Below are 27,826 nucleotides of genomic sequence, written 5' to 3' on the forward strand. Positions count from 1 at the left end.
TCGGTAAAATTATATTTACCAGAAGTAGGATAAATATCGCGTTCTAACAAAGTTGTTAACCGAGGATGGAAGTTCTGCTCAAACCAGTGAGTGAGATGATGAGGAAGTTGTAAATGGAACTGACTATCCTGGTAACATTAGTTACAAATGGTAGGTCTTTTAAGATAATGCTTTTCCTGGATAGCCGATTGACCACGACAGGAATTTTAGAAAAATCAATAACTTATAAAGAAAATAGCCTTACTTGAAATTGAATATCCTGCGTGGTGATTAAGCCTTAAAATCACCCACCAAAAAATTTTTTTACGATAAAAGGATTATCTGTGCGCAGTAATTATGAATAATTGGCCACTTAAAAACACATTACTGATTCACTGATTGAGACGAAAAAGCATCGTTGCATAATATAACAAACATTAGTTTCGCTTAAACAAACTAACGTTACGTGATGTCTCAGAACGCGTCGACTTTCGTCTTTCCACGCCTTTCGGCAATGTCGTATAATAGTGTCAACAAAAAGATAAATTAAATCATGTACTTCGAAGGGCGCGTTCAAATGCGTGTTACGTGTAAGAAAGTGAAAGGTAACATAGCTTGTCTAAGTAAATTATTTTATGCCTGCCCAACCGGCAAACCTTCACAGTTTCCGATCAACATTAACTTGTCAGTAATAACTTGCAGATTCCAATAAACTAAATCGTTTATATAGAAACTTAACTAGTAATATTCTCGGAATTCTTACATTGAACAAGATTTCCATTAAAGTAAGTAAATCAGAATGGCGAACGAATTAACACACAAAAGGACAAAATATTGTAAATACCTTTAATCAATTCATTGATTCCTTATGATTACATAGAGGACTCTGCTCCGATCTTGTATTTTTTTATTAATTATGTGGCTTTGACATCAATTGGAAGAAGAAGATAAAAATGCACGTAGACCTAATTTGTAAAAAGCAGGTGACCATTGAGCACGGGTAGCGCACGCGCATGTTTTTTCGGTATATTAGGACAGTTGGCGCGTTATCTAAAAAACTAACGTTACCATCTCAACTTACTTCGAAGTAAACATTTGACTTAGAAAGTGCAGTTTCATGTTTCGTCCAAGATAAGCTTTACGTGTTTATTTGTGTTGTTTCGAATTCTTGGTACTTAACCAAATTCAGGTGTCGATTATGGAGTAAACAATTCTAACCGATAAATTATTCATATTTAAGCTTGTCTAAAAGTACATTATAATAGACAATTTTTATCAACGTCCTACCTTTGTTTGTCAGCTTTAATCTTTGTTAGCTGTTGATTTGAAAACAAAACATTTATCTGTTCTTTTTAAAGTGGCTTAAAAGATATAAAAACTGCATACCGTTGGAACTTTCATCCTTTTGGTATTTTTAACGATACGAATACAATGTGAGATTAAAAAGTCCTGCACTTTCGTACATGTATAACGACAACGTTCAGATAATTTTAAATATCTTAACATACATTTAAATTCTTGGTTTTATTTTTAAATATATATGTATGTTGATTGTCATAATCGGTATGTACCGATATGTGTAATCAAAGAAAGCGTACAAGTTCTAAGGCAATCATAATATATCACGAGCAAACATGGCTCAATATTGATAATGATCGTAAATTATTCGTTATCAAAAAAAAAAACTAACATACTTATCATGTGTGTTGATGTAATCGCCACAAAATGGATCATGTAACGGGCTTGTCCATTCGTATAAGATTCTCAACATCTGATCGCGGTCATACGATAGGCGACATAATAAATAGAAAATGAACTTGCATTTTGAACCTTGTACATAAATAAATTAGAGCTCCCGATTTCGTGACTATACACTGACATATGTACAATTACTTACAACACAATAATTCCATGTCATGTGCCCGCACTTTATCCTTAGCATTAATAACGCTTTTAGTTTTTTGCAAGCTGTCAGAAGTCAATCCATCGGAAAAATGGTGAGGTATTATAAGCGAAAGAATTTTGATTGATAGCGTCCATTTAAGTTTTTATATAAGTAGAACAGTTTTAAATTATTATTATTGAATACCATTGGTAACAAAAGATAAGACAGATTTTTTTATTTCTCTATTATTTTTCATGAACGATTACAGTTTAAATACGATTCTACCTTAACTTAGAAGTTCTAAAGAATTTAAACCGTTAAGTACCTCTGATGTAATTCACCATCCAATCATTTAAGTAAGACGAACTTAATCTATTCTCGCTAACATATTCTAAATTATCAAAATGTTCACAAATCATCTCCAAAGTACAATAATTTATTACGACGATGATAAGCGGAATGTTGAGCGTTCTCAGAAGGAATAATAACGTCGGTAAGCCCGTTGATGTCTTTCATTAGACACAGGTCAACGTTAGATATTTCGCGATTCAATGAGCAGCACTTTGTGGATTTAGTGGTTTCTGTAGTACTACTTTAGTATATACCCGTTTTTCCTGTAAAGTTCCAAGAAATTTTCTCAAGTTTATCGAGATAGTTATGTTCAATAACGTATTCACATAAAATGCTTTATTTAATATATTATCTATAAATACTGAAGCGCTCTTTAAAGGCGTATCGGTAGATAATTTACAACTGTAGGTGCATACAATGAATAGTAAGAACTCTCACGGTCTGTGCCGTGTTATAATACAGTAGCTTTGTCGCGGACACGCTTGAGAGAGCATCGTGCGCTCGGGAAGTCTCCCTCAGGACTCCGTATGCCATTAGAATATAGATTTGTATCGTTACCGTACAATACCACGCGCTAATGAAGCATAAAGCCTAAACGGAAATTAAGTTTCATATTCAGCTCCTTATCGCATTATATCTGTTAATTCAAATAGCTGCTATAATTTATTTATCATGGGAGCGTAAGTAGTGGCTCATAATTCGAAGTAATAGTCGAATGCCTCGGGTAGCCGCATAGTTGAAATATCACCATACATCAAACTGAGCCGCTGGCGCTGTAATCCTGGAACTCACATATTTCCTAGTGCAAGTAACTTAGCAAATTATCTCGACTTGAAATATATCAAACTCGACATAAATTGTCTCTATAAGATTATTATATTGAAGTTGTTTTCGTTTTATATAGAACTTGTTGATGTTTATTAAATTCTAGGTTTAGAAATCATATTTAACTATCTTTTTAGTAACATATAATTAAAACTTAACATAATTGTTGATTGATTTGTTTTTTTTTTTTTTTTGTTTTAGATTGAACGTTTAGCGCAGTATGAGCGTCTCGTGGGCGGTGGTTGCGCGAGACGGCGCGCGGCTCGTCTTTCTGACCTGGAACGCGTGCAAGACCTCTTTCCGCACGACTACCTCGCTCTGCACGATGCTGACGCACCCGCCGCTCTCGCTTCTCACCACGCGCAGGTAACATTTCGAATTCGTTAAACACTTCAATAGTTGGAGTGTTACTCAAATAAAAATAAATGTTCATTAGGATGTAACAAAATGCTGCACTATGTTATCAAAATTAGTAGTTTGTATTATTTGTAGCACATATGTTATACATACCATTTTGCTTGATAATATGCAATCGAATACTCCTAAAGAAACAACAAGGCTTTACTTAAATTCCTAATTAAAATCTCATTAAAGTCTATTTATATTTATATCGATAATGGAGTAAACGAAAAATATTTAAGCTTGGATAAAAGTAGACTATAATAATCAAATATTAAGAGCATCCTATGTATTATAATTTTTTTCTTATATTACAGAAGTCGAAGAGTCTTCGTAAGCGGCCAAGTTTGGACATTGGTGGTATCGGCGGCGGTAACAGCAACTCGTTGTCACCACGCACTTTCATAATGGAGGCTCCCGTACAACTCTGTCCACTTGGTTCGACCTCCCCACCGTTGGATCGTCACCTATTTCTCTTTAGTGACCTTCTCTTAGTGGGCAAGGCTAGAGGCACGAACTGCTTTAAGCTCAAAGAGAGTGTAAGGCTGGCCGAGTTATGGCTCTCGTTGCCTGAAACTGATGACACAGGGTTTCTAATTGGATGGCCTACTGCATCTGGTGTTACAAACTACCTCGCTACGTATCCTACGCAAGCTGCCAGAGATACCTGGCACAGGTAAGTTTTCAATAAAATTCCTACCTGTATTAAACCTTAAAATAATATTTTAACGATGAGAAATATATATTCCTTTATTTTATTTCAGGAAAATACAAAGTGCCTTAAATGTCCAGCTGGCTTCCGAACCAAAGTCAACGAATGTTCAGATTTTCTATAAGGATCTGACTAGCTCAATAGAATTCGTAAGTATCATGTAAAAGTTTTATTCTCGACTATATCCGCAACGTCACGTTGAAACAAAAACTTTCAATCGTTTCTCTTTCACGGATATTCTCATCCACATATCCTGCGTGAATTGTTAGTCGTATCACGTTTGGCGACGCTCTAAAGTGAATGTAGTTGCGAAAGTTACAAAAAGATTCTTACAGATCAAATAAATAAATTAAAATAAGCACTAATTAGTATGCGACGAAGGCAAGTTCTGACCATGTAAAGATTTAAGCCTTCACATTCATATATTACAAAACCATTATAACAAAAAAAATATTTAATTATAACAAGACAAATCATGTCATTACCTGCACATATCTCATTTATGGTTTTATAATAATTTAATTTATTTATATAACAATTATATTAAACTGCTTGTTTCAGTGCAAAACGGTATCCATAAGTCCTGAAATGAACGCCCGTTGCGTGGTCCGCCAAGCATTGCACGTGCTACAAAACGGCGGCGAGGGTGAAGGGGAACACGAACAGGAGGGCGAGAGCGACGAAGGGAGGTGGGGAGCTGCGGCAGACTTTACGCTCTGCGTACGAGCCGGACGGGACGCGGCTCCCGCTCCGCTTCAGGGTATAGAACGACCTCACGCTGTTCAGGTGATTGATTGGATATTTTTTAAATTTCACAGAGTTTTGGTATTAATGCACGCGAGTAATCATTTTGTATAGCATTTTATAATGTACCGAGCTTAAATATAGCAAGTAAGTTAGACTTTACTTTTACTTTATTAACATTAAAACTCAAATACAAATATAATTATCATTACAGATGTCACGAATAAGACAAACGCTTTCGAATGAAGACGGTTTCGATTTGGAACACGTTAACGCTAAAAATAATCCATGTGGCCTGGTCTTCGAATTGAGGAAGAAAAATCAGGGGTTAAAAAGGTAAACAAATAAAAATCAAAATAGTACGCTTAGCCTTTTGTAATCCAATAAAAACTTATTTAATTTAATATGATGTGTCAATTCCTAGCAATATAAATTATGTTTACAGCACAAACGCTACCCCCGGACGTGGCCTACGACTGCTACGTCGCGGCGGTCGGCTGTTCGGCGTGGCGCTCACTCGCCTGTGTAATGGAACTCCCCCTCCCGCGTTATTGCACGCTCTGCGTCGCCTGCGAGTCGCCGCGCCTTTGACTCACGGTGTATTCCGTAGAAGCGCTAACGCAAAGGCCCTGCGATTACTGAGGGATAAGGTAAAACCCCCAACAACCTTACTTATATAATCTCTTGTATGTATTTAGTATGTCAGTAATTTTTATTGACTGACATTTGAATTCATTGGAATATAACCCAAAATTGTTGGTATTCATCAAAATTAAAACTTAACTGTAAAGTTAATATTAACTGTATTTTTCCGCTACAAGAAGTATTAGAAATCAAATATATAGTAAAATAAATTGAAAACCGAAAACACATAAAATCCAATCTCAATTATTTTATGTCACTCGATTGGTAAATAGACTATCGCTAGGAAACCCAAATAAGTATGTGTATAAAATTAAACTAAAATTAAATTCTTTGTTTTAGTTGGACACGCTGGGTCCGTGGGCGGAGGGTTGTGCTGAGCTGGAAAGAGCTCCCGTTCTGCTTCTGGCAGCACTAGTTAAAGAGTTCTTCCGTGCGTTACCACAGCCTTTACTTGCTGCCGATCTTTACCCCTCTTGGCTGCAAGTGCTTAGTAAGTTTCTTATTATAGAAAAAACAGATTGATTTAGTCTTCAAATGTGACATCACATCACCTTATTTTTTGGTCATTCGATTATTTATCATTCACATTTTATACATATAAAATCTGAAAGATGGGATATTAAATAAACGATTATTTTTTCAGGTTTACCTCCGGCAGAAAAAGTTGCTGCCGTACGCTCCTTGCTATTGAAACTTCCGAAATCACACTACAACATGCTAACTTACTTCGTATGCCTTTTGCAGGCGATCGCCAAAAAATCTAACATAAATCTCATGTGCCCAATGAACTTAGGAGTATGCGTCGGTCCAAGTCTGCTGTGGCCAAACGTTCCTTGTGACAAAGCTCCCAAAGCAGTGCCAATGGTTGTCGAACTTCTTATAGTAAAAGCAGAGGCCTTATTTGGACCGCAAATTGCTGGACTTCTTGGAAGTGGTAGTCCTGAATCCTCTAATGCACTTCTTGATTCAGGAGCCGAGGAAAGTGACAGCCTCCATTCGGTCGGCATATCGTTAGATTCAATGGAATTATCAACACCCAGAAAAGAAAAACTATCGTTAAGCCGTGACTCGGGGTTAACACTTTCAGAAGACGATTCAAACAGTAACGGAGGCAACAGTCCGGCACCTAGAAATATATTGCATAGCCTTTCTGCCCCTACTTGCAATTTACAAGATCAAAAATTATTACCTAGATATGGTGCTGATAATCACAATGTTAATGGTCTTCCTCAAGTAAATCAGCGACAGCAAAATATATACTCTAACAAAGCCGAATTATATAGTACTGTGAATGAGGAGCTTTATACAATGCCATATATGTCAGAAAGATATATACATAATTCTATTAACGTTGGGATTGGGAACGGAATCGATGACAGAAATTACATTTCTAAGACTGCAGTACATCGTTCAACAGCCGATATTTATGGTCAAAGTCCTGCGAAATATATTACAGGCTTAGAACCCCAAAAACCTCCGAGAAGTAATGTTTCAAAGGCAGCTAGAACTTCAAAAGTGTACAGTATGTACGCAGAAACTCAAGAAGCCGACCAGAATATAACGAATAAGAATTTCAACAGAGCAAAGAGCTCTGACAATCTATTAGAATCTAAACAAGAGGCAGTCGAAAATAAACGCGACCTGGTCTCCAGCCAAGAGAATATCGTGTACAGTAATATTCATGACCTTGCTATGTTCACAGAAAATATTCAGCGTCAAAACCAATACCAATCACATGCCGATATGTTATCGAATATGAACTATTCTCGAGTTTACACTGGTTGGGAAAAAAAAAGCGCAAATTATAACACTCAATTAAATCCGTGTTCTAATGAAAACAAATATGTCCAGATGAATAAAAATTCGGGAGAATCCTCGCAAAATAAAACAGATGGAAAAACAACACCGGCAGCCACCATTTTTATAAGAAATGACTGGTCTCGTCAAGCAGCGAGGACGAAGAGCTTAGAGGTTAATGAAGATGGGCACAGTAACGTTGCGGACAAAACTCGTAATGGCAATTACGAAATAAACATCGTAAATTGCTGTCGGAAGAGACGATTTGATCCTGCTCATATGTGTACGAAAAACTGTATAACCCTCTCGATGATAAATAATAGAGAAAAAGAGAAACATACTGGAAACTCACAAAACTCCTATGCTTACGTGGACGATATTCACAGCAACAACGCAGAAGAAAATAAAAAATGTAGGATCCGTAATTATAATAATACGAAACTAAACCAATCGAAGTCTTTGGCAAATATTATTTTGCAAAGTGACTCGAGCAGCAACGATACGCTGTACCAACCGCAAAATTCATTCAACAGCCGTTCAACAGAATCAACAGCTAGCGAAAACTCTTTTGAAAATTGCTACACGACCCAGTACATTGAACCCTTGTATACATCCGTTTATAATCGCAGAAGGGATATTTTCCACGAAGAGAAGAATAATATGTTTTCATCAGATATTTATAAAGCTACCCCGACATCTGTGCAACCTGATTATTCTTCGGAAAAAGAACAGAATAACAACAGCAAGAAGCCGCCTCACATGCCTCCACCCGTGCCACCAAGAAAAATGGTCTACCAGAGGGTCCTGAAAAAGTTTCAACCAGTTCATGTCAACAAAGATGACAAGGCATCTCGATCGAAGTCAGTACCTCCTCTGTACAGAGACCCTCCCAAGAGTACAGAAAAAAATGGACAAAAGGTCGTAGCTCTGGGGTGTTCAGAATCTGACACAGAATCGGAGTCATACGTGTGAACGCAGCACAAACACAATATTAATTTTAACATATTTTAAGGGTGTAATAGTAGTACTGTAATACACTCTAGTAACTAGTACATTTTCAAAGTGTACAGTTTAAATGACGTTAAACGCGTAGATCTTCGTCTAAATTTTTATTATTTGTATTTACTCTAGATGTTATTATAGTACTTCTATTTAATTTAGCGTTATCGTGTGAATCCCGCCTTAAAATTTTCTATATATGTGACCATAACCTGAGCTGTTTTGGTGATGTAATTCCAAAGACGTAATAATAGTTTGCAAACATAATTGTATTATATACAGGTAATCTTTCCAATGAGATTCTGATAAATTTATAAATTTTAAATTATAAATTTATTTTAGTGGAATATGTAGAATTAAAAACAACCACTTTTAAAATTTTAAACTCTACTTACTTATTTAGTTTTTGTTTATTGGAATATACGTAAAGCTAGTATCTATTGTGTCATGTATGTGTTAGAGTTTTAAAATATATTATAATATAAATATGAAACAAATAGAAAGATATGTACATAGTGTATGATAGTGTATCTAAATATACCTACTAAATAATTATTAAAATACATACGATATGTAATTATATCTGTGTTTTATTTAATTTTAGTTGTTTTAAACCATACTAAAATGTTTCTTTTTTTTTAACAATTACTTATTTATATAAAAAATAACAGACCCAGGTGTGCATTGTTGAGGCTACGTAACGTTATACATTGAATTATATTATATGATAATATATAGACAAAAATCTCTGAAATACACTGAATATAGTAGTACAAAATTAATGTCAAACTATTCAGGTTTTTGCGTGATATTCGTTAAAAAAACAGCGATCTTTTTATATATCTAATTATTAATCTTAGATTTCAATTTCAAATTTCCAGCAATCAATAAGAAAGTGTAGGTAGTGCAAATCTATATTGAACTTGCTGTGCCCCACGATTCCACCTATGTTATATTCAGATTATAATTGCCTGATTCATGAGCTTGATTACTACTTGCCTTTGAAAAAATACAATATGACCATGATATGTAATATAATTACGAAAGAACAATAAAACCTTACCACAATGGGTAATTGTCATCGCAACTAAATCCGTATTTCGTAATAAAAAATTGTGATAAATTCATTGTCCGTTAAATAACTACCATAAGGAACCTCATAACTGTTTATTCAAGCTACGAGTTTATAAAATTATTATTATTCACAATCTCCGGCATTAACCTCGCTCTTTCTGAAATCTTCAATTTTTTGATAAAGCGCTTTTTCTTATATAAGCTGGACAATCGAATTTAGAGGGTTAAATGGGAAAAAATCACGGGGGGCTCCAGCAAGGATGCAACTAGGAAATATTTTTGGTAAATTTTTCTTAGTCATTTATATAATATTCCAATCATCTTAGTAGTTTCACCTCGGAATTCGAGATACCCAGCTATAAAATTGCTTAAACTTTTATTTTGACATCCTAAAATTTGTCACAAAACATCCATATGGTAGGGTGTACGGGACTGCCCTTAATTAAGGTCAAAAATCGATTATTTGCAATATCTCGCTATTTGTATTAATACTTAATATTTAAGACGATAAAATTATGCGCAACGTTTGTTTTGAACATGTTTTTATACCTACAATCGTTCTCGAGATAGAGAGCTGAAAGCGCGCAGTGTTTAACTATGTAGACTAATTTAAGGTCAACCGCTAGTTCCTACAAAAACACGTCTAGTAAAGAAAATAAATTATTATTGATGAATATACGATTATAAATAATTTTCAATTCAATCAATCAATCTCCTTGCTTCATACTTATATCACGTAATACAACAGTTGTCCATTAATAGACAAGATCTTCCGCATCTGTACTAAGAATGGGTGTTCCACGAGGATACATTTTGGGTTCTTTTTATAAATGAATCCTATCCTTTTTATAAATGAATCCTATCCTTTTTATAAATAAATGATTATTTTTATGTTATTTGTGATGTTGTATTATTTGCATTACATTTTGTAGTTGACCGAAAACAACCTATTAAGAGAAATAATATTAGTTTGAATTTTGTCTTGTGTTATTTTTTAGGGAATTAAATCTAAGCATGGTGACGATGATGCATTCGTCATAACCCATAGTATACCTCTTTTAGATGTATCTTTAAATATATTGTAATCATTCTAAAACTATTGATTCAAATTCAACATGTACTTAAAATTTAATATTTATCTCCATACAATGAATATTTTAACAATTTTGTTTAGGAATAATTATGTTTAAGCCAAGTCTATATCGTGTCAATTAAGTAATAGGATAAAATAAAGTTTGCAGCACACACAAAAAAACAATTAAATTTAAAATAATTTAATTATTAATTCTCAAATACTCTCAAATTCCATCACAGTCTTACATATATTCTAGTTATCTTTTAAGTCTAAGACATTAAAAATGTCTAAAATCGTATGGATAGATAATCGTCATACCTATAACGAGACTTGTTTTATGTTTTATATTATTGGCAAATAATTCGTATAACATAGTTGTGTTCCATTTTTTTAAATAGCAACCCCTACAGTTAATAAAAGGGAACTCAATTATTACATCAATATATTTTGAAGTGAACCTTAGCACACATACAAACACGCTATAGATAAATTATTGTAATAAGTTATACTATAATAATTAATGCAAAAGTTATAGTATATGTTGCAAGCAACGATACATAAAATTGTTCAATTAATTTTTAAAAACCAATGTCATGTTTTTATACAAAAATATTTGTTCCAGTAAAATCTTGAACTCTTTTTTCGTAAAAAAAAGCTTAATCATTATTTTTTACATTACAAACAAATAATTCGGACACAGTCAAGCCTCGATACAAATAAAAAATCTATTTTTCACACTAAAATATGTCATATTTTAAAATTCGTAATATCACTTAAACTAAATTAACTATATTATTATTAAGTACATACAAAAGTCGTAAGATAATAACTATAACCTATTCCAATCGAAGACGAAATACAGATAAACAAACCTTTACAAAGATATACGTAATTGCTAAAGCTAATCACTCTGCTATATTGTGCACTAGAAACGTTCGAGATTATTTTTCTTTATTTATAATAGAACACTATTCCATATAAATGCGCATTATATTCATTTTAATTTTATTGAAAATTATAATAGTCCCGATGACTTCGTCAAGCTCGATCAATTATACCGCGTCAGTTCGATGTATTTCTTTTATTTGACTTTATTCCACTTGTGCTTGGAATAGGCTACACGTGACATTATTTAAAAGTATCTACTTTGGGCTTTGCCAATAAAGTAACTACTATTTTATCTAAGAGTAGCAAAAACAGTCACGATCGAAACTAAAGTTTTATGTTTTAACGGCGATTGTAACGGTGGTATCGGTGGAATTTGCACTTGGTCTCTTTTCTTCTTCATCTTCATCATTCGCTGGCGCAATATAGTTCCATGGTTGTGTTTCTCCAGTTCCAAACAGGATGAAATACAGAGCTGAAGCGATATACAAAGAGGCCCCGGTGATGAAAACTGGTCTCCATTCCGCAAAACCGTTCTGAAATTAAAAACAATTCACATTTAGAAAAAAATAATCCTTATTAATCGTTTGTAATACGAAATAAATAATCACGAAAGATAGAAGGCTTGTCACAATACTTTGTTTAAATATATATATATTGCTTTAAACATTATACCTATTTTTTATAGGAAACTTTTTTCTAGCAATGCTGTTCTGTTAATCGTCTATGTTATGAATTCCTTGTAAATATTTATAAAAGCTGTTTACTTAATTCTTTTTATGGTAACTTACATACATAACTACTGCACTTTGTATGAATTGTTTTTTATTATTGCATTTATATAATTTCCGATAAGCATCTACATGAAAAATTCATGAAGTTAAATAAAACTATGTAAGAAACTACTATATAAGAAAAGATTTTTTTACTTCAATAAAAATGTTATTACATAATTTGTATTAATAATTTTAAACCACTTACCCCATTCTTAGTGAAATAGGCAGTAACAATAGGCGTAATGAATCCAGCCGTGTTACCGATTCCATTAGCAAATCCATACAATGTACCGGCAAAATTAGGAGCAAGATCTTGGTGGTTGACCAGATTGGTCAAAGTGGCCGCGCCATTCGATCCCATCGAGAATGTTATCAGAGCCACTGAAAGTATCGGCGCACATCCAGTGTATCCAAGAGCTATCAGTAGTAAGCCAGGCACAATGTGGGAGAACAGGCAGAAGAACTTCCTCACGAACGTCGTCGAAACTATGTTTTGTTTCATGATTCTAAAAACATAATAAACCAATGTTATTTTGATTAAACCGAATGCAGAAGATAAAAAGCGTCAAGGATATAAGGGCATCTAGTAATGTTAAAAACGCAGAACTACAAATTGACCTTGGTGTATTCTCATACCTACCAGTAAAACATGCTTGTCTGAATTCGTCTTAATAGAAATATTAGAGTTTCCTTTAAAAAAAACCATTGCTCATTTAAAAAAAGAATCTAATGATTAAAATAAACTGGAAAACTGGAACTTAAGAGACGTCGTAGATAGACGAAGTTATTTTTTTATTTTTACTTTATATTTGATTTAATCAAAAAGCCCTACTCATGATCCTGTGGTTTTGGATATCAATTATTTGAGATGATAGCGTAAGCTTCTTAAATAAACGGTAACTTCAATCGCATATCATACAATTAAAGTTAGCATTACAACTATAAATATATATTTAATATCAGTAGGTCGCAGTAAAAGAAGGTTATGGCCACATCCAAACCTACGAACTAAATTCAAAAAACTGAAGAACACTGTAACAAAATTGTAACAAAAACATTCAATTGACCTAATAATCTGATTAAAAGTGTAACAACTTTCTCACCTGTCTCCAATTGCTCCGAAGATTAATGAGAATATCATCCTCGCTAAGTATGGTAAGGAAGACAGTGTTCCGGTTGAGGTAAGATTGAAACCCAGTGCGCTGGATACAAATTTAGGTGCCGCTGTCATCGCGAAGTACAGTCCCCAGTTGTTACCGTAGTGAAGAATCACCATAGCGAGGAAGGGAAATGAAGTAATGATTTTTAAGAAAGGAGGTACAGTCTGAAAAGATTTGTTACGTTTAAATAAAAAATTAACTAATTTAAAAGGTAAATAAAAAATACTAACTTTTTGAAATTTAAAAATAAAATTACAATAAGTCTAAGAACCTACTTTCGTCTTTTTCGAACTCTGCACTTTATCGCCGATGGCTTGTAAAATATAATCTTTTTCTGCAGCTGAGATACGTGGATGTAGGACGGGGGAATCATATACCAAGACCCACCAAGCCAAACACCATACTACACCAATTATACCTGTAATTTATAAATCATTTTATAATGAGTTTAAATAAGAATATTGTCAGGTCAGTCATAACCATCCAGGATATGAATAGGCTAATATGTCTATAAAAAAACATCATTAGGTTACTTGTTACGTTCGTCGTAACGTGAGCCTTAATCCGAAGATGGCATAATTCTAGTTATAAAATGTTAAATATTTTCTATATTGCATAAACTAAATTTTATTGATAAAAACATCACACTTTTTATTAAGTAAGAAAAACATATTGTATCATATATATTTTTTTACTTCAGTATTTTTTTATAAAACTTACCAGGTACGTAAAATGCATAACTCCAACCAAAGTTCTCAATCAGCGGCCCAGTGAGTGACCACGTGACGACAGTTCCTATAGCACCACCTAAAAGTGAGCTCACGAATTTTCCTTTCTCAGCTGGAGGCGCCCACCTAGCAACTAGCGAGTGCAATGCAGGAAAAAGGAAACCCTAGAGAAGCATTAATGTATTAGAAACTCAAATATCAATCTCAGAATTCGTTGAATGCAATAATCGTCTAACTTCTAAATATATTTGAAAGTGATACGAGCACTAATAATTTTATTAATGTTTAATCAGTTCACGAAGTCAAAAAATTAACTTTGTATTTTAATCTCTAATGCATATTACAGATTTTCTGATCTTCATTTATCAGAATTTTTCCATCATATCAGATAAAAAGTAAACATATACAGTTTTATCAATATCACGTAGATCAATGATATCTGATCGAATATTTGTTATGAAAACAAAAGTTCTATACTAATATTATAAATGCGAAAGTAACTCTGTCTGTCTGTATTACTTATACGGCTAAACAACAAAACCGATTTTGAAAGAATTTGATACAAAACTAGTTGGAATCCCAAGAACGGTTATAAGCTAATTTTTAAATTCACACCTTAATGGGAATAAAGTTACTGATGTAGAAGATGTAAGCAATTTGTGTGTTTATAATTAATATCTCAAATAGTTAATTATATGTTTAATTATAAATTGTATTAAAATGTTCAATAATATTTCTTACTGAATAAGTACTTATTTGTATAACTTACCGATAAAAGACCGATGACGAATCGTGTACCCACAAGTAGGGAATAATCCCATATAGCTGCTTGTGGTGTCAGAATCGTAAGAACAGAACTAATTAACATCGTCAAAAAGACGATTTTTCTTGGACCCCATAATTCGGCTGCAGTACCACTAAGTAGGGAAGTTATGGCGTAGCCCCAGAAGTAGCTAGATAATACGTAGGCTTGTTTTTGGGCTGACCAATCAAAAGTGATAATACCTTCAGGCTGCAAAAAAAAAACATATTAATTCTCTTTACTGCTTGGCAATTCGCGGAGTCTAATTTGTAAACATTGTCGCTGCATTATCTAAGAGGTAACGTTTCAGCTGTAGTTAAATGTATACGGATACAGCATTATTCCTCAAGTCGTTCTATCCGTAATCCTACGTATTATGGTACATCGTGTAGATGGTCATTGCACCCCGTGTTGCCGGATTATGACGATTATTACCAGCAGCTCTTGTGATTTAGAGATTGTAAAATAAATAGTAGTATTAATGAAATATTCTACAATAAAAACGAAATATAATTCCGTTTAAAATAATTTCATTATAGAATAATTTGATGTTTTTAACATATAATATCTTGACATATTTTACTTCACAGGTGATAACATCGACACCTAAATAAAACGTGTTGGAAACTAGATCTAAATCTAAATCATGTTTTATATAAGTGCTTTATCATACATTTAATTGTTATGTATACTGTCATCTTATGTAATAAATGTTTCGTACTTCAAGAAAAAATGTTATAAAGTCATAAACATTTCTATTTAATTGATATTTTATATTTCTTACTCTTATCCAACATAACGGATAGAGTTCAAGCGGAGGACCAAGGGCCTTTAGCGCTTTCTGATGCACAAGAGTGTGAACACTGTCCCCTACTCAATTCCGAGCTACTGAGAATTTGTCGTTAAATTGTTAGGTACTAGTCCGACCTGCTGTTTGAACCCAAGACCTGTAGCTAGTGCTAGTTCTAGACTATCAAGGCATTCGATATAGTAGTTGTAATTATAATAGTATGTGATTACCTGCCGTAGCACCCGCTTCGTAATCACTTTTATAGTGTCGTTATATAATGTGCTATCGTCATTAGCGATGGCCTCGCATTCGCTTTTCACCCTGTGAACAAAAGAACAATGTGATCAGTCCTCGCTGAATCGACTGTATAATATTAAAATATATTTTAAATATTTTATAATCATAATAAAACACATTATTATCTAAATATGCAGCTACTGCTTTATTCGTATTTAATTACTTTGATGAAGATAACTATATTCAAGACTGTCATTGTTTTAAATTATAAATAGCGACTTATAAAACTATAATAAACATTTACTTTGTTTGTTTGAATAGCGATTTTCAATGTAGAGACTATTGATATTTTTCTCTGAAACATTTTTTTAACATTTAGCCTTGAAAACTACAGCGGCATTATTAAAATCATCATCAACCACTGTCGTCCGCGATGTGGTCTTGCTAAGTAACACAATCACTCATTAAACCGAAACGAAATACTTTGTATTGACAACGTATTGCTTTTTGGTAATTTCTAATAAATTGACGGATAAATTCAGGTCGTCCAGCTCAATACGCTAACACGGATAAAATAGGTTTCGTATGCGTAAATAATTTGGTAAAAGTATTAATTTTCTGTGTTGTAAAGATGTATCTATACGAAGTAATTTAATATCTGAATTTCGGGAGTAAATTAAAGTGGAATAGTGTTCTATTTTAAATAAAGATATATTAATCAGGAATTGTATGTAGTGCATGATATAAATAAAGGTATTAGCAAATCAAAAATGTAAATCTAAAGTTTTTTTAACGTAACTCCTTCGATTGCAATAGGCTATAGAAATACTTTATTTTCGAAATGTCAAACGTCTGTTTCTGACAAACAGACATGCTGAAGTTAAGAGGTCATTCGCTTTGCATGTCTAATGTTGAGTGAATAGTTAAGTTCATTTGTCGGCCTCTTTGATGTGAACAGAATGCCATATTAAACCATTAAGTTATAGCATTGTCCTCATAAAATCATCGTAATCGTTTTCATGGAAAAATTATTTAATATTTGTATATTTAAAACAAAATGAATTGTATTATCTTAAGCTTTTCAATGAATCATCATAAATTTTTTGAATAGGTACGTACATATTTTAAGTTATGAGTATGTTAAAAGGGGATTCCCATGCTTTTCGGATGACTGATTTCGGATGTTGCTACCTATAAGTAAGGGAGGGATAGATTACTGAGACATTAGTCTGATTATAGGATTTATTTTGAAGTAGTCATACAAAGTAATGAAAAATAACTTGTTAAAAGTAAACAATATATAATAACAATAAAAAGATATTTTTCATATAAATCAATCATACTTAGAATTTGATATACAAAGCATTTTAGATCCTTCGCAGTCGTAACTAGTTGGAAGTAAATGTTTAAGGTTAACTGAAGGTGTACACGATGAATGGCGAATTGATTGGTGTCGAGTGACTGATTATTTTGAGTATAACACTATATATTTCGAAATAAAGTGAATGTATCAATAGTTAATAATTTAAAATAATTTCGATTTTGATCGTTTAAATATATATCTATCGTCTTATATAATATTTATATACTATATTTAAGATTTAATCTTATTATATGTATACGCATAAATGGAAAATAAAACGTTTTTTTCAGACAACTTCACCTTGAAGATATTGGTCTGATAAACATTATCATCACACGAGGCACCTGTCCAGTCAAGGTATTATCAGGATAAGTATTTACCTACGTCAACAGTATTTTGATCAAAAGTTTGTTATATAATAGTTTTTCACTTCCAAACACGATATCAAGTTGCACAACGTGTTAAACAGAAACGTGTTAGAGAGAAACGAAAATAAAATATATTTTTGCAAATTATCTAAACAAAATCAAATCATTTGAAGATGTTTGGCCTTGTACAAACTTGTTTTTTATTTCATTATAGATAGTTTGAATACAGCAGAGATAAACTTAGTGCAAATCGATGGCACAACAACATAAGGAATTTGTTAGTCATTTTGTGAAGGTCTTAATTAAGACGAGTTGTTTAATAAATAAAATGGTATATATTTTTTTATCGAATTTTCTCTCCAAAAACACTTGTCACTTTTAATCTTGACTATGGCATAAAGTAAAGCTTTAGTTCCTTGTAAACCTTGTTACATCTTTATTATATTGTAAAACGGAGTTAATATGTTTAGGAGTGACTGGTGAGGGAGGAAAGGGAAATAATTAATAGCATCGAGGCCAACGAAGTGTGAAGGAATAATAAATGACGCACGTGTTATAGTATCCTTGGTGAGCCGAATGGCAGCGCTACGTACGTAATCTTGAATAGTTCTCCGAATGTCTTGCAATTCCAGTTCATTAATAATACCTTATATAAATATATACATATATGATAACCTTGTTTGATTGAAAATTCTATAAATTAATAATACTAACGATTTAACTTCGCTATCGTCAGGAACCATTGCGATGATGTTGACGCTCATGTTTACCCTTAACATGTAATTAACCCAGCATGCGAAAAACATCATTAAGGCCACGTTAAACCGCGCCGGGATGAAATCTGAAAATTAAAAATACATTTAGTCGAACACAACTCGCTTTTTGTAATTTATTACAAATAATAACCGGGTGAACACTACGGGCTTACGTATAAATGTTGATTAGTTAAATAATAAACTTCGAATGTCAAATCAATGATGACGAAAGAAAAAAAACCCACGCTAGGTATATAACGTTTATTAAATACCGTTATATTTTCAAATTGGAATATATTTTAAATATTCTTCGAACAGTGTTACTATTTAGCGAAACATAACAAATTATTCGAAAATATGACGGACAGTGCCGCATTCAGGTTCATGATTTTTATTTTTTTATAATGTAGGGTGACATTTGTGTACTTATATGGACTACCTTATAGTGATCACTCTGGTTACAGACATTGAAACTTTACCTAAAATTTTTTGTAGAATTGTATTTTTTTTTCTCTTTAAACTAATAGAATGGAAACAAACTATCTAAAATAGCTTTTATTCATCTTCGAAAAATATTCTAGTAGCATTCAATGTCAAATTCTGAGTTAAAACGTAAGTTATACGTATTTAATATAGTTTTAAATACAAAAATCGCAGTCGTAGCCAAGTAAGCGACCTCGACAAACAAACCTGAAATCGATTTCGCGGAAGATAACTTTCAAATGCAATGTCAATATCGGATGAACATGACAACAGTAACTTAGAATTCACATGACGATTTTAATAGAAATATTGTATTTAAATAAAACAAATCGAGACAAGTGAAAGGGATAGCCGAAAACAGATCCGATGAACTAGTTTAACGAAATAATTATTCAGTGAACTCGAGGCTTTATTCGATGGCATTATCTAAATTATATGCAATCCTTTCATAAAAAACCATATCGTAAGTACAGCTATTTTTAAAATAATTATAATTCTTCTCGATAAAATAATATTTTGATATTGGATGATATACATTTTGAGCTTATTCCATAAATTAATTGTGAATAGTGACATATTAAACATCATCAGATATCTTAATATACATATATATCTTAGATAAAATTGTAATTAACCTTTTCATAATTAAATATTTGAAACACTAAAATATTGTGGTTTTTATGCGATCGTGGGCTGTGTTACCTATCTGCAACGAATAATAGAAGAATCGATACAAGGATAGATAAATATTAAAGTGCAAAAAAATCTCTAATTACTTCAGTATACAATATATCTTTAATTAATTTAACAGATTTAATTTTTTTTTTTTCATGTTAACCACTTGTACTTGACATTCATTTCCTTATTGTAATTAAAACAAACAATAAAGGTATCATTAAGAAGTACAGGTCGGATTAAACGCAATCGTTGTATGCAATTTAAGTCCTTTCAAGTCATTCTTATTCTTTGTTGGATCATTTCATTGTTTACTAACATGGTAGATAGAACAGCCTTAAACATTATACCAAGCACTTAAATAGTTGACTTTAAAATTGCTCGTAAATCACTTACTATCAAATACGAAACACAAACAATTGCAACTAAAAACTTTTTCGAACAGTCTAGTTTAATTATCACTACACTTCATTATTACTTTTTAATTGAAGGATACAGGTAATTATTTTTAGGGATTTTAGTTTTATTTTAATTGCAGTGTTTAAATAATTATTTCGATTGGTATAATTTCGTCTAAAAAGGAATTATATTTCAATATACTTAACGATTTTTTTTCTATTAAAATGTGAATAAAAAATGTTTTTGTGAGCTAATTTTTTTATAGAGATATTTCTTTTGCCTTTTACAGTACATGTATTTAAACCGTTTGCCTAGTCTAATTGTCCTTAAGGTCATATGGGTGACCTTTTGCTAGGCGATTGCCATGATCGAACGTTTTTGTTAAACACTTATTATTGAATCACAAGACTGTAAACATTTGCGTAACGGTTTGCTCGTTTTAGCCTTGCCTTCTGGAAGATTCCGCTTACGGTGAAAGTGCAATAATGCAGGGCCCAAGTCACCGACACCACGACGCGACGTCGCCGCGGCGGCGGCGTCTTGTCACTTCCACCCGAGTTAAAATCTTATCAATTTATTTTTACAACTTATAATGATTAATATCTGAGTGACAGATATCGAACACAACTTTCAAGAATGAGCATTAACGGTGAGACCTACTTTCGTATAATAACAAACTATTGATTCAAACTGATGTTATTCACACATCATTTTGCGTACCGTTTAAAATATGTGTATATTATTTGCATAATACAGTAAGAGCGGGGCATTATTTCTTTGTAATTTAACTTAATGAGTATGAATTGTAACCTACATATAGTCGGTTGTTCTACATTGTCGTTCATTCTAAGATAACGTATACAAAAACAAAGCTATATAAATGTAAGTAAAATATTAACTGTGACTGTTTTCAAGCATTCAAGAGAAAAGTATATTTCGATCGATGATATCTCCATATAGTGTTTCTTACACTATCGTATTATAATATATATATTGAAAATTACATGTTATATGGATTACATTGAAATAATTATAGTATAACAAAACAATTATCAATATAAAAGGCTATTACAAAACATATTTTATGCTTGTCGTAGGTAATAATCAAACTGTTTTTACTTATTACTTTAGTACCTTTGCGTTGCAGTGTGTGTATGTATTATCTATTTGTAACAGAATCGTTGGATCGTAACTATTCATTTTATGCGATTTGTCAAGGCCGAAATAGAATGAATGGAAGTTCACTTCCACATGACACAAATATATGTGAGAAAATTACAAAAAACGAGTTCCTGCCAATTATCATGTCAATCTAAAGTAGGTAATTATTATATTTTTGAATACAGGCTGATTATGATGATGATGATTAAAAGAATATATAAAGTAAAAGATTTTGATTTATGATTTTTGATTTTGACCAATGAGAGCGCACGGTGCTATTTTTTTTTATGTAATTGGTAGGCGGACCGGCAAATGGGCCACCTGATGTTAAGTGGTTACAACCACCCATAGATATTGGCGCTGTTAGAATTGTTAACCATCACTTACTTCGCCAATGCGCCACCAACCTTGGGACATAACTAAGATGTTATGTCCCTTGTGCCTGTAGTTACACTGGCTCACTTCCCCTTAAAACCGGAACACAACAATACCAAGTATTATTGCTTGGCGGCAGAATATCTAATAAGTGGGTGGTACCTAGTAAAATGGTAAAAAGTGCTAAAGTTGTGCCTATACTAACCCACTCATTTTTTCAGAGGATATAATTTTGTTTATGAGCAAGGTGAGATGACGGACGATTTTCATCATTTGCGACAACGGTAAGACTCGCTCTTTTTTTTAGTTTGATGATATTTTTTCGGATCTTAAGTTGATGCAAAAACTACACAAAAATAAGGTTATCTATCATTCAAAATTATTTTCAAATCGAACTGTTATAAAACTATTGTCTTATACTTTATCCTTGATACATAAATTATTCATACAATTCGTTTTAAAATAAATATGTAAGCAATAATTTCGACACCATTTTTTTTTCTATCTATACTTTACTATATTATGACATTTATTATTTCTATTTCAATTTGTAACACTTAATTTAGTTCTATTGAAATGTATATAGGTGAAGGAAGAAATGAGACTGACATTATTCTCGGTAATAATAATTAATAATGTACTTTTATTTCAAAAAACACATACATTTTACTTCATATAGACAACGTATTGGTAAATAAAAGTAATTTTTAAAAAATTATGTGGATTACGTTGAATGTATAATGTGTAATCATTAGGATAATTGACTTGCTTTTATTTTCGTTTTATAATGACCCAAAAGCTGTTTGATAAGAAAATATTCGGTAACAATTATCTTCGAAATGTTACGTGACACAATGTTAGCTACATGACAATTTAACCGTGTATTTGTTTGAACGATTACACATTTTTATTATTAATATAAAAAATAAATGATCACGTAGTTACCATGAGACATGTAAACTAAATAAAAAAAAAAACATAAGTTATAAATCCGGAAAATTACAACCTCTTTTTGAACTAAAATAAAACAAATGTGTTTAAATACAAAAGATTATCGTAGGAACAAAAATATAACAATGAATAGGTACAAAATATTCGTTATTAAAGTAGAGGCTTATAACCACTTTTGAATTGTTATTTTAAAAGATTAAATGAAATGTAAAGTAATCGGAAAAAAGATCGGCCTTATAAAAATAGTAGGTATGTTATAATTGTCTTTTGTTTTATTTTGACAAATTATTTATAATTCTTCGAACTAAAGTAATAAAATATACCATCATAAAATATTTCAATTTAATTGTAGAGTATATATCCATACTTTTAAGAATTTTGGAAGTAGTCTTTATTAAGAACTTTGAAAAATGGACTTCTTCTCTGCTCAAGTCCGCGATACAGCACTTTTATGATTCAAAACACAAAAAAAAAATATTTATGTGTGTTGAAGTATTGTTTACCTGTAAATAAATAGATGAAACCGTCATCGCAGACGCAATTATTCGCGGTATTGTGATCACTTTACTACTGCGTCACCTTATTTTCGCCTACTGTTTATCCGCTGCGTTTTGCTGTCTAAAGCCTTTTTCAACGCAAAATTAAAAAAAGGTCCACTTAAAATATAGCTTGCAATAGCGTAACCAAGTTGTATGGAATATTATATTTGTTATGCATCGTCGATTGTAAGAAATGCGAGTTCAAATCTCAAGGCGAGCGATGAACCACGCAAGACTCGTTAATCTTAAGTTTCTAAAGAAATAAACGGAACATAATAAATGTACTAACAAGTCATTTGCATTTCTATAACAATTTATTTATTTAACAATATTATATAAGGCCTTATTCTGTTATTATGAAAAATACAAAAGCCAAATAATCAGATGTTTATACTTCTAGTATTTGTAGAAAATATGTACCGTGCTGCATTACGCTAAGATGTAAGTGTAGATAAATTGAGATAATATTATCTTATTTATTATGGAATTAAACATATTTGCAAATAAATATTATTTGTAATAGTTAAAAGGCTTGTGAAAATTAATCTTACCGCGTATTACACGAGAAATTCTAAATTGATTTATTTCAAAGTTAAAATTTTTAAAATCATTTACATCAAAGGAGACCAGCCAACTAAGCAGGTCATATTATAGTGCAGTGTGTGCGCAAATACATCTGTACTCTCATAATCCGTTGGAACGGTGAATCCGACACAACCGGGTAAGTGTTCAGGCGCAGGATAAACGGCTTTACGTGTTTTCAGAGGCACGGGAATGTACACTCTTCGAACATCCAGACTCCGGGCTGTTACTGAAAGTTTTTCGATTGAACATCTCAATCGTTTTTATATTAGCCTGACCTGAACTTTGAATATAGTATTGAGGGATTCGCTTAACATAAAATAATTTTTATTCGGCGCTTACGATACACTCTTCTTGCCTACGGGCAGAGTGCTATTAAACCACACGCAACTGATATTCTAGAATATAAGACACGACCGGAGAAAGATTAGTTCGCTCCCCCCAACAGCTGTACGTGCTTTACGAAACAGCATTCAACTTTCTCAATCCGGGCTGCCTCAAAAATTCGTGACAGCTAGCTACTAAACCAGTAAAAAATGCAATATTGCTGCCACAGAATAAATAATTATTACAGACAAAAGAAAGTCATTTTAAAAGTAGACAATGGACAAGTTATAGAATATTGTTAGTCATTATTTCTTTAAAAAATGTGTTAGTATTTGAATAATGAGAGCAATATTGTGCATTAAATACCTAGTAGTATCTAGTAAATGTTGTAAGTTGTTACCGAAATGCGGGCGCACGTACGATTTGAAAATACTTGCAAAAGAATCTATTGTACAACAAATACTATATGAATAAATAAATATATATAAAATTTAAAAACTTTTTTATTCTATTTTATAAAATAGGGTCGGGCAAGTGAGCCACTTGGTGGTAAGTGGTCACCACCGCCCATAGACATGGGCGCCATACGAAATATTAACAATTCCTTATATCATTAATGCGAAAAACCTTTGGGAAATAAGTGTGACATTGGCTCACTTAGCCTTATTGGAACACAAAAATACTAAGTATTGCTGTTTGGCGGCAGAATATATTAGGAGTGGGTGGTAGCTACCCAGACAAACTTGAACAAAGCCCAAACAACAGCACGCTAACTAAATACCTTAACCTCAATCGATATTGTTGTGGTTTTTCCGGGAAACAAGTATGAAATTATAATAAAAAGCTAGAGGAAAATGTAAATTATTTAAAAGATAACGCAAGCTACTATCGTTATAGTTATATCAAATAGCTTAGTCATAGTTTGGTCGTAGTCCTAAAATAATCTTTTTTGGAAAAAATATTTTTAAGCTCAATTTTTAACTCGAAATCATAGGCTTAGTGTTTATAATTCAGTGAGAATCTTGTTTTTTACAGAAGATATTCTACCACATTTGTAATCTGCAGTGGTGAAACTTGATCGGATAAACTACAAACCTTACAGCATTTTTATAAACTGTTACTATTTTGTTTGGAAATTCTCTAAAGAGAAGTCCTGGACTATCGAGAATTGCAATTGATGGTTTGTTGGTTGGTGTTATCTAGCTTGTTGGTGTTATTGCAAATCAGTATATTTACTTGCACACTTCGCAAACATACTTCTGGTCCGAATAATCACCACCTAAGTTTCGGAAAAGGTTTGCAAATAAATAATACCCTTTCTAGTTAATAAGATCTAAAATAGAAGACAACAAATTTGTCAATTTTGTACACCCAAAATATTAAGTTCTATAAATAGAGATTACATTGAATCAATATAAGTGAGCGTAAACCTACTGAACGTTAGCAAACAAATTGTAGAGTAGGTACAAATGCGAGTATATTATAATAGAAATGGTGATAACGTGGTGTTTTTTTCGAAATAGGTTTTTCCTAGTGTTTTGTCTGAGCTATATTTATTTTGAAGAGGCGCTCCGCTGATCCGAGACATGATAATTTTCAGCGAGGCGCCCTCCAACGTGCGGTGTCCGGGATTATTGCGTTCTGGTGCGGCTACCCTGGATTTGGAAGGGCCTGAGTAGAATGTTGGCAATAATTTTAGTAGCATTAGAATAACTCTAAGCTAAAAATTAACTAGCCTTCTTCACACCATTGGTGGTAATTATACGAGCGATATATCTTTTTTAAACTATCTTTACACCATTACGGCCAAGACTAAATTTTTCTAGTACAAATGGTACAAAAATGTATGTAATTTGGAATTAGATAATACGTAGAAAAGGAAAATATTTTATAAAAAGAACTTGGGGCTTTGCTTTATTTAATCAATGTAACCGGTTTTGCATGTTTTAAATAATGATGACTAATTCAAAACATCCTATTTTAAAATGTTTTTTGCCTTTAAATAATAATAACGACATAATACTTTTTTGAAACATACATGACTTGCACAAGAATAAACCGATTACTTGTGCAATCTAGTTAGAAATATAGTAGGTATATTAAGACATAAATTGTTAAATAATACTTTTTTTGAAACACGATGCTCCTAAAAATAAATATATAAAATAATTTATCTGGCATTTCTGATACTCGTCCACATGTCATCAAATACATATATTGATAGCGTTGTATGAAATTTGGCAAATACAAAAACATAATATATTATGTAAACATTAAACAAAAGGCAATTTATTTCTTTTTGTTATCACCTTTATTATGCTGCCTTATATAATATATAAATATACATAATATCATGCATATTAAAAATTAAAAATAGTATGTACCTGCTGAAGTTCTCCTAAGTTACACTTGTTTGATCAACTTCCCGAAGTGGTGTTTAGTTTTACATTTAATATCCAAGATGTTTCGTAAAATATTTATAAAAGGTTACTTGAATAAAATATTAATTCTCTAATCAGAATTTTAAGAAGATATTTCAATGGAATATTCTTATAATAATATATGTTGAATGCGATAAATATTGTATTTTCCTATACAGAATTACAAATGACAACTTAATAGAGTAACTGAATGATCTTATATAACTATACTTGTCATTAAATGTAATATCCAATTGTAGCGATTTTATAATGGCAATTGTACAAAGAAATAATGATCAAAGTAAATGAATGTTCTTTTTATAAAATATCTATGAATCAAATAATCACATATTTTTAAGTGACTAATTTCTAACTCATATGAGGAAATGGAAATTCAGGAGCCATGGTAGTCGAATACGATATCTCATTTTATACACGACAGCGACTAGGGATTTTAGGTAGTTAGAAAGTCTCCATAGTCAGAATAGGTCCACCCGCATTTCAACCTATGGGTATGGAAATAATTAGGGATGTTTTGGGTTAAGCGTATCCGCCGTAACGCCAGCGATCAGTTAGACTTTACTCATTCCTAGACCTAAGTTGAATGAAAAAGAAAGCGTGCTACCTCAATTACATACCTATAAGAATATATTAGAAATAGTTATCGCGTTTTATTTAACTTCATGTTATTCGCACTGTTTTAAATTATGCATGCTAAATAATATTTAAATGATGCTAAATTTGTTGAGATATAAAAAATCGCAGTTTTTTATATTCAAGGATGCGAAATCTTTAGTGTTTATTTTAATTGAATGACCGTCCATCAATAGTCAAGTCAAATTTGGTTATATTATTTTCTGAAAAAAATCGTTTACTTGAATAATAATAATAATATACTCACCGAATAATTTTATATTAATTTTCATGTTAACTGATAACCGCAATTTTTGACACTATAACGTCACACACCAAAATTCAAGCACACATAAATGTTAGGTTGCGGCGGGTTGCGCGCGCGCTTGCCTTTATGAGACTGCTATTCGCAATGGTAAAAGCCTCTCGGACTCGCGTGCCACTCAACCATACAATTGTCAATGAACATTTCAACTTAAAACGACGTACATAAATGATAACATCAAGACTCTCCTAAAGGCGACTGTAGGTATGCCTAGGCGCTGCATACGCTCATACTTGTTCAGGCTTTTATTGAATCATGTGACACTGTAAAGTAAATAAGGTCGTAATAGAATAAACCTGTCTCTGCGACGAGTGTGTATGAAAAAAGAAGCTATAAACTGCAAGTATTCTTGGCAATAGCAGTTCTTACTTATTTTAATGAACGTTGTTTTGATAGATGTTTTTGTTTCTTTTTAGATTACAAGGCTCAACGCTTAAAAACACATTTTTGTATATAGTCTGTAATTTGAAATTTTATTGTTTATCATTCTGTAAAACTATTAATTACCTTTGTGTAAATAGATTTAGAGAATTTATTATAATACGTTTTAAGAAGATGATTACATTGTTCGTTACTTATATACCTTTGAAATCACACAATGGGTCTT

The 27,826-nt window shown here is 32.1% G+C and overlaps 2 protein-coding genes across 2 annotated transcripts in view; one reads left to right on the forward strand and one right to left on the reverse strand.

Annotated features, from left to right (window-relative positions):
• The window catches only part of LOC113400329 (uncharacterized), a 113,775-nt gene extending 104,859 nt beyond the window's left edge, over positions 1–8,916 (forward strand). The window contains exons 4-11 of the mRNA XM_026639857.2: positions 3,242–3,406; positions 3,757–4,115; positions 4,204–4,300; positions 4,713–4,937; positions 5,110–5,231; positions 5,341–5,545; positions 5,880–6,030; positions 6,184–8,916. Of these exons, the coding sequence (XP_026495642.2) occupies positions 3,242–3,406; positions 3,757–4,115; positions 4,204–4,300; positions 4,713–4,937; positions 5,110–5,231; positions 5,341–5,545; positions 5,880–6,030; positions 6,184–8,309 (3,450 nt within the window). The 3' untranslated portion in view covers positions 8,310–8,916. The remainder of the gene's footprint in view (positions 1–3,241; positions 3,407–3,756; positions 4,116–4,203; positions 4,301–4,712; positions 4,938–5,109; positions 5,232–5,340; positions 5,546–5,879; positions 6,031–6,183) is intronic.
• A 2,383-nt stretch (positions 8,917–11,299) lies between these two features.
• Positions 11,300–27,394, reverse strand: LOC113400319 (uncharacterized transporter slc-17.2-like). Its single transcript, XM_026639845.2, has 9 exons — positions 27,163–27,394; positions 18,309–18,435; positions 15,857–15,947; positions 14,804–15,046; positions 14,027–14,198; positions 13,582–13,724; positions 13,250–13,470; positions 12,352–12,652; positions 11,300–11,906 (listed from the first exon to the last, which is right to left on the reverse strand). The coding sequence occupies exons 1-9, from the start codon at positions 27,185–27,187 to the stop codon at positions 11,706–11,708; spliced, it is 1,524 nt and encodes a 507-aa protein (XP_026495630.2). The 5' UTR covers positions 27,188–27,394; the 3' UTR covers positions 11,300–11,705.
• Positions 27,395–27,826: the final 432 nt, after the last annotated feature.

The sequence above is a fragment of the Vanessa tameamea genome, chromosome 17, assembly GCF_037043105.1.
Source record: "Vanessa tameamea isolate UH-Manoa-2023 chromosome 17, ilVanTame1 primary haplotype, whole genome shotgun sequence".
NCBI lineage: Eukaryota > Metazoa > Arthropoda > Insecta > Lepidoptera > Nymphalidae > Vanessa > Vanessa tameamea.

What these genes read in the sequence shown, in the direction of transcription:
- LOC113400319 (XM_026639845.2), bottom strand. Translation starts at nt 27,187, where the DNA reads ATGAAAATTAATATAAAATTATTCG. An exon ending in GACGATAGCGAAGTTAAATC is followed by an intron (nt 15,948 to 18,308) that starts GTTAGTATTATT and finishes TTTTGTTCACAG; the next exon opens with GGTGAAAAGCGAATGCGAGG. An exon ending in TTATGCATTTTACGTACCTG is followed by an intron (nt 13,725 to 14,026) that starts GTAAGTTTTATA and finishes TATAAATTACAG; the next exon opens with GTATAATTGGTGTAGTATGG.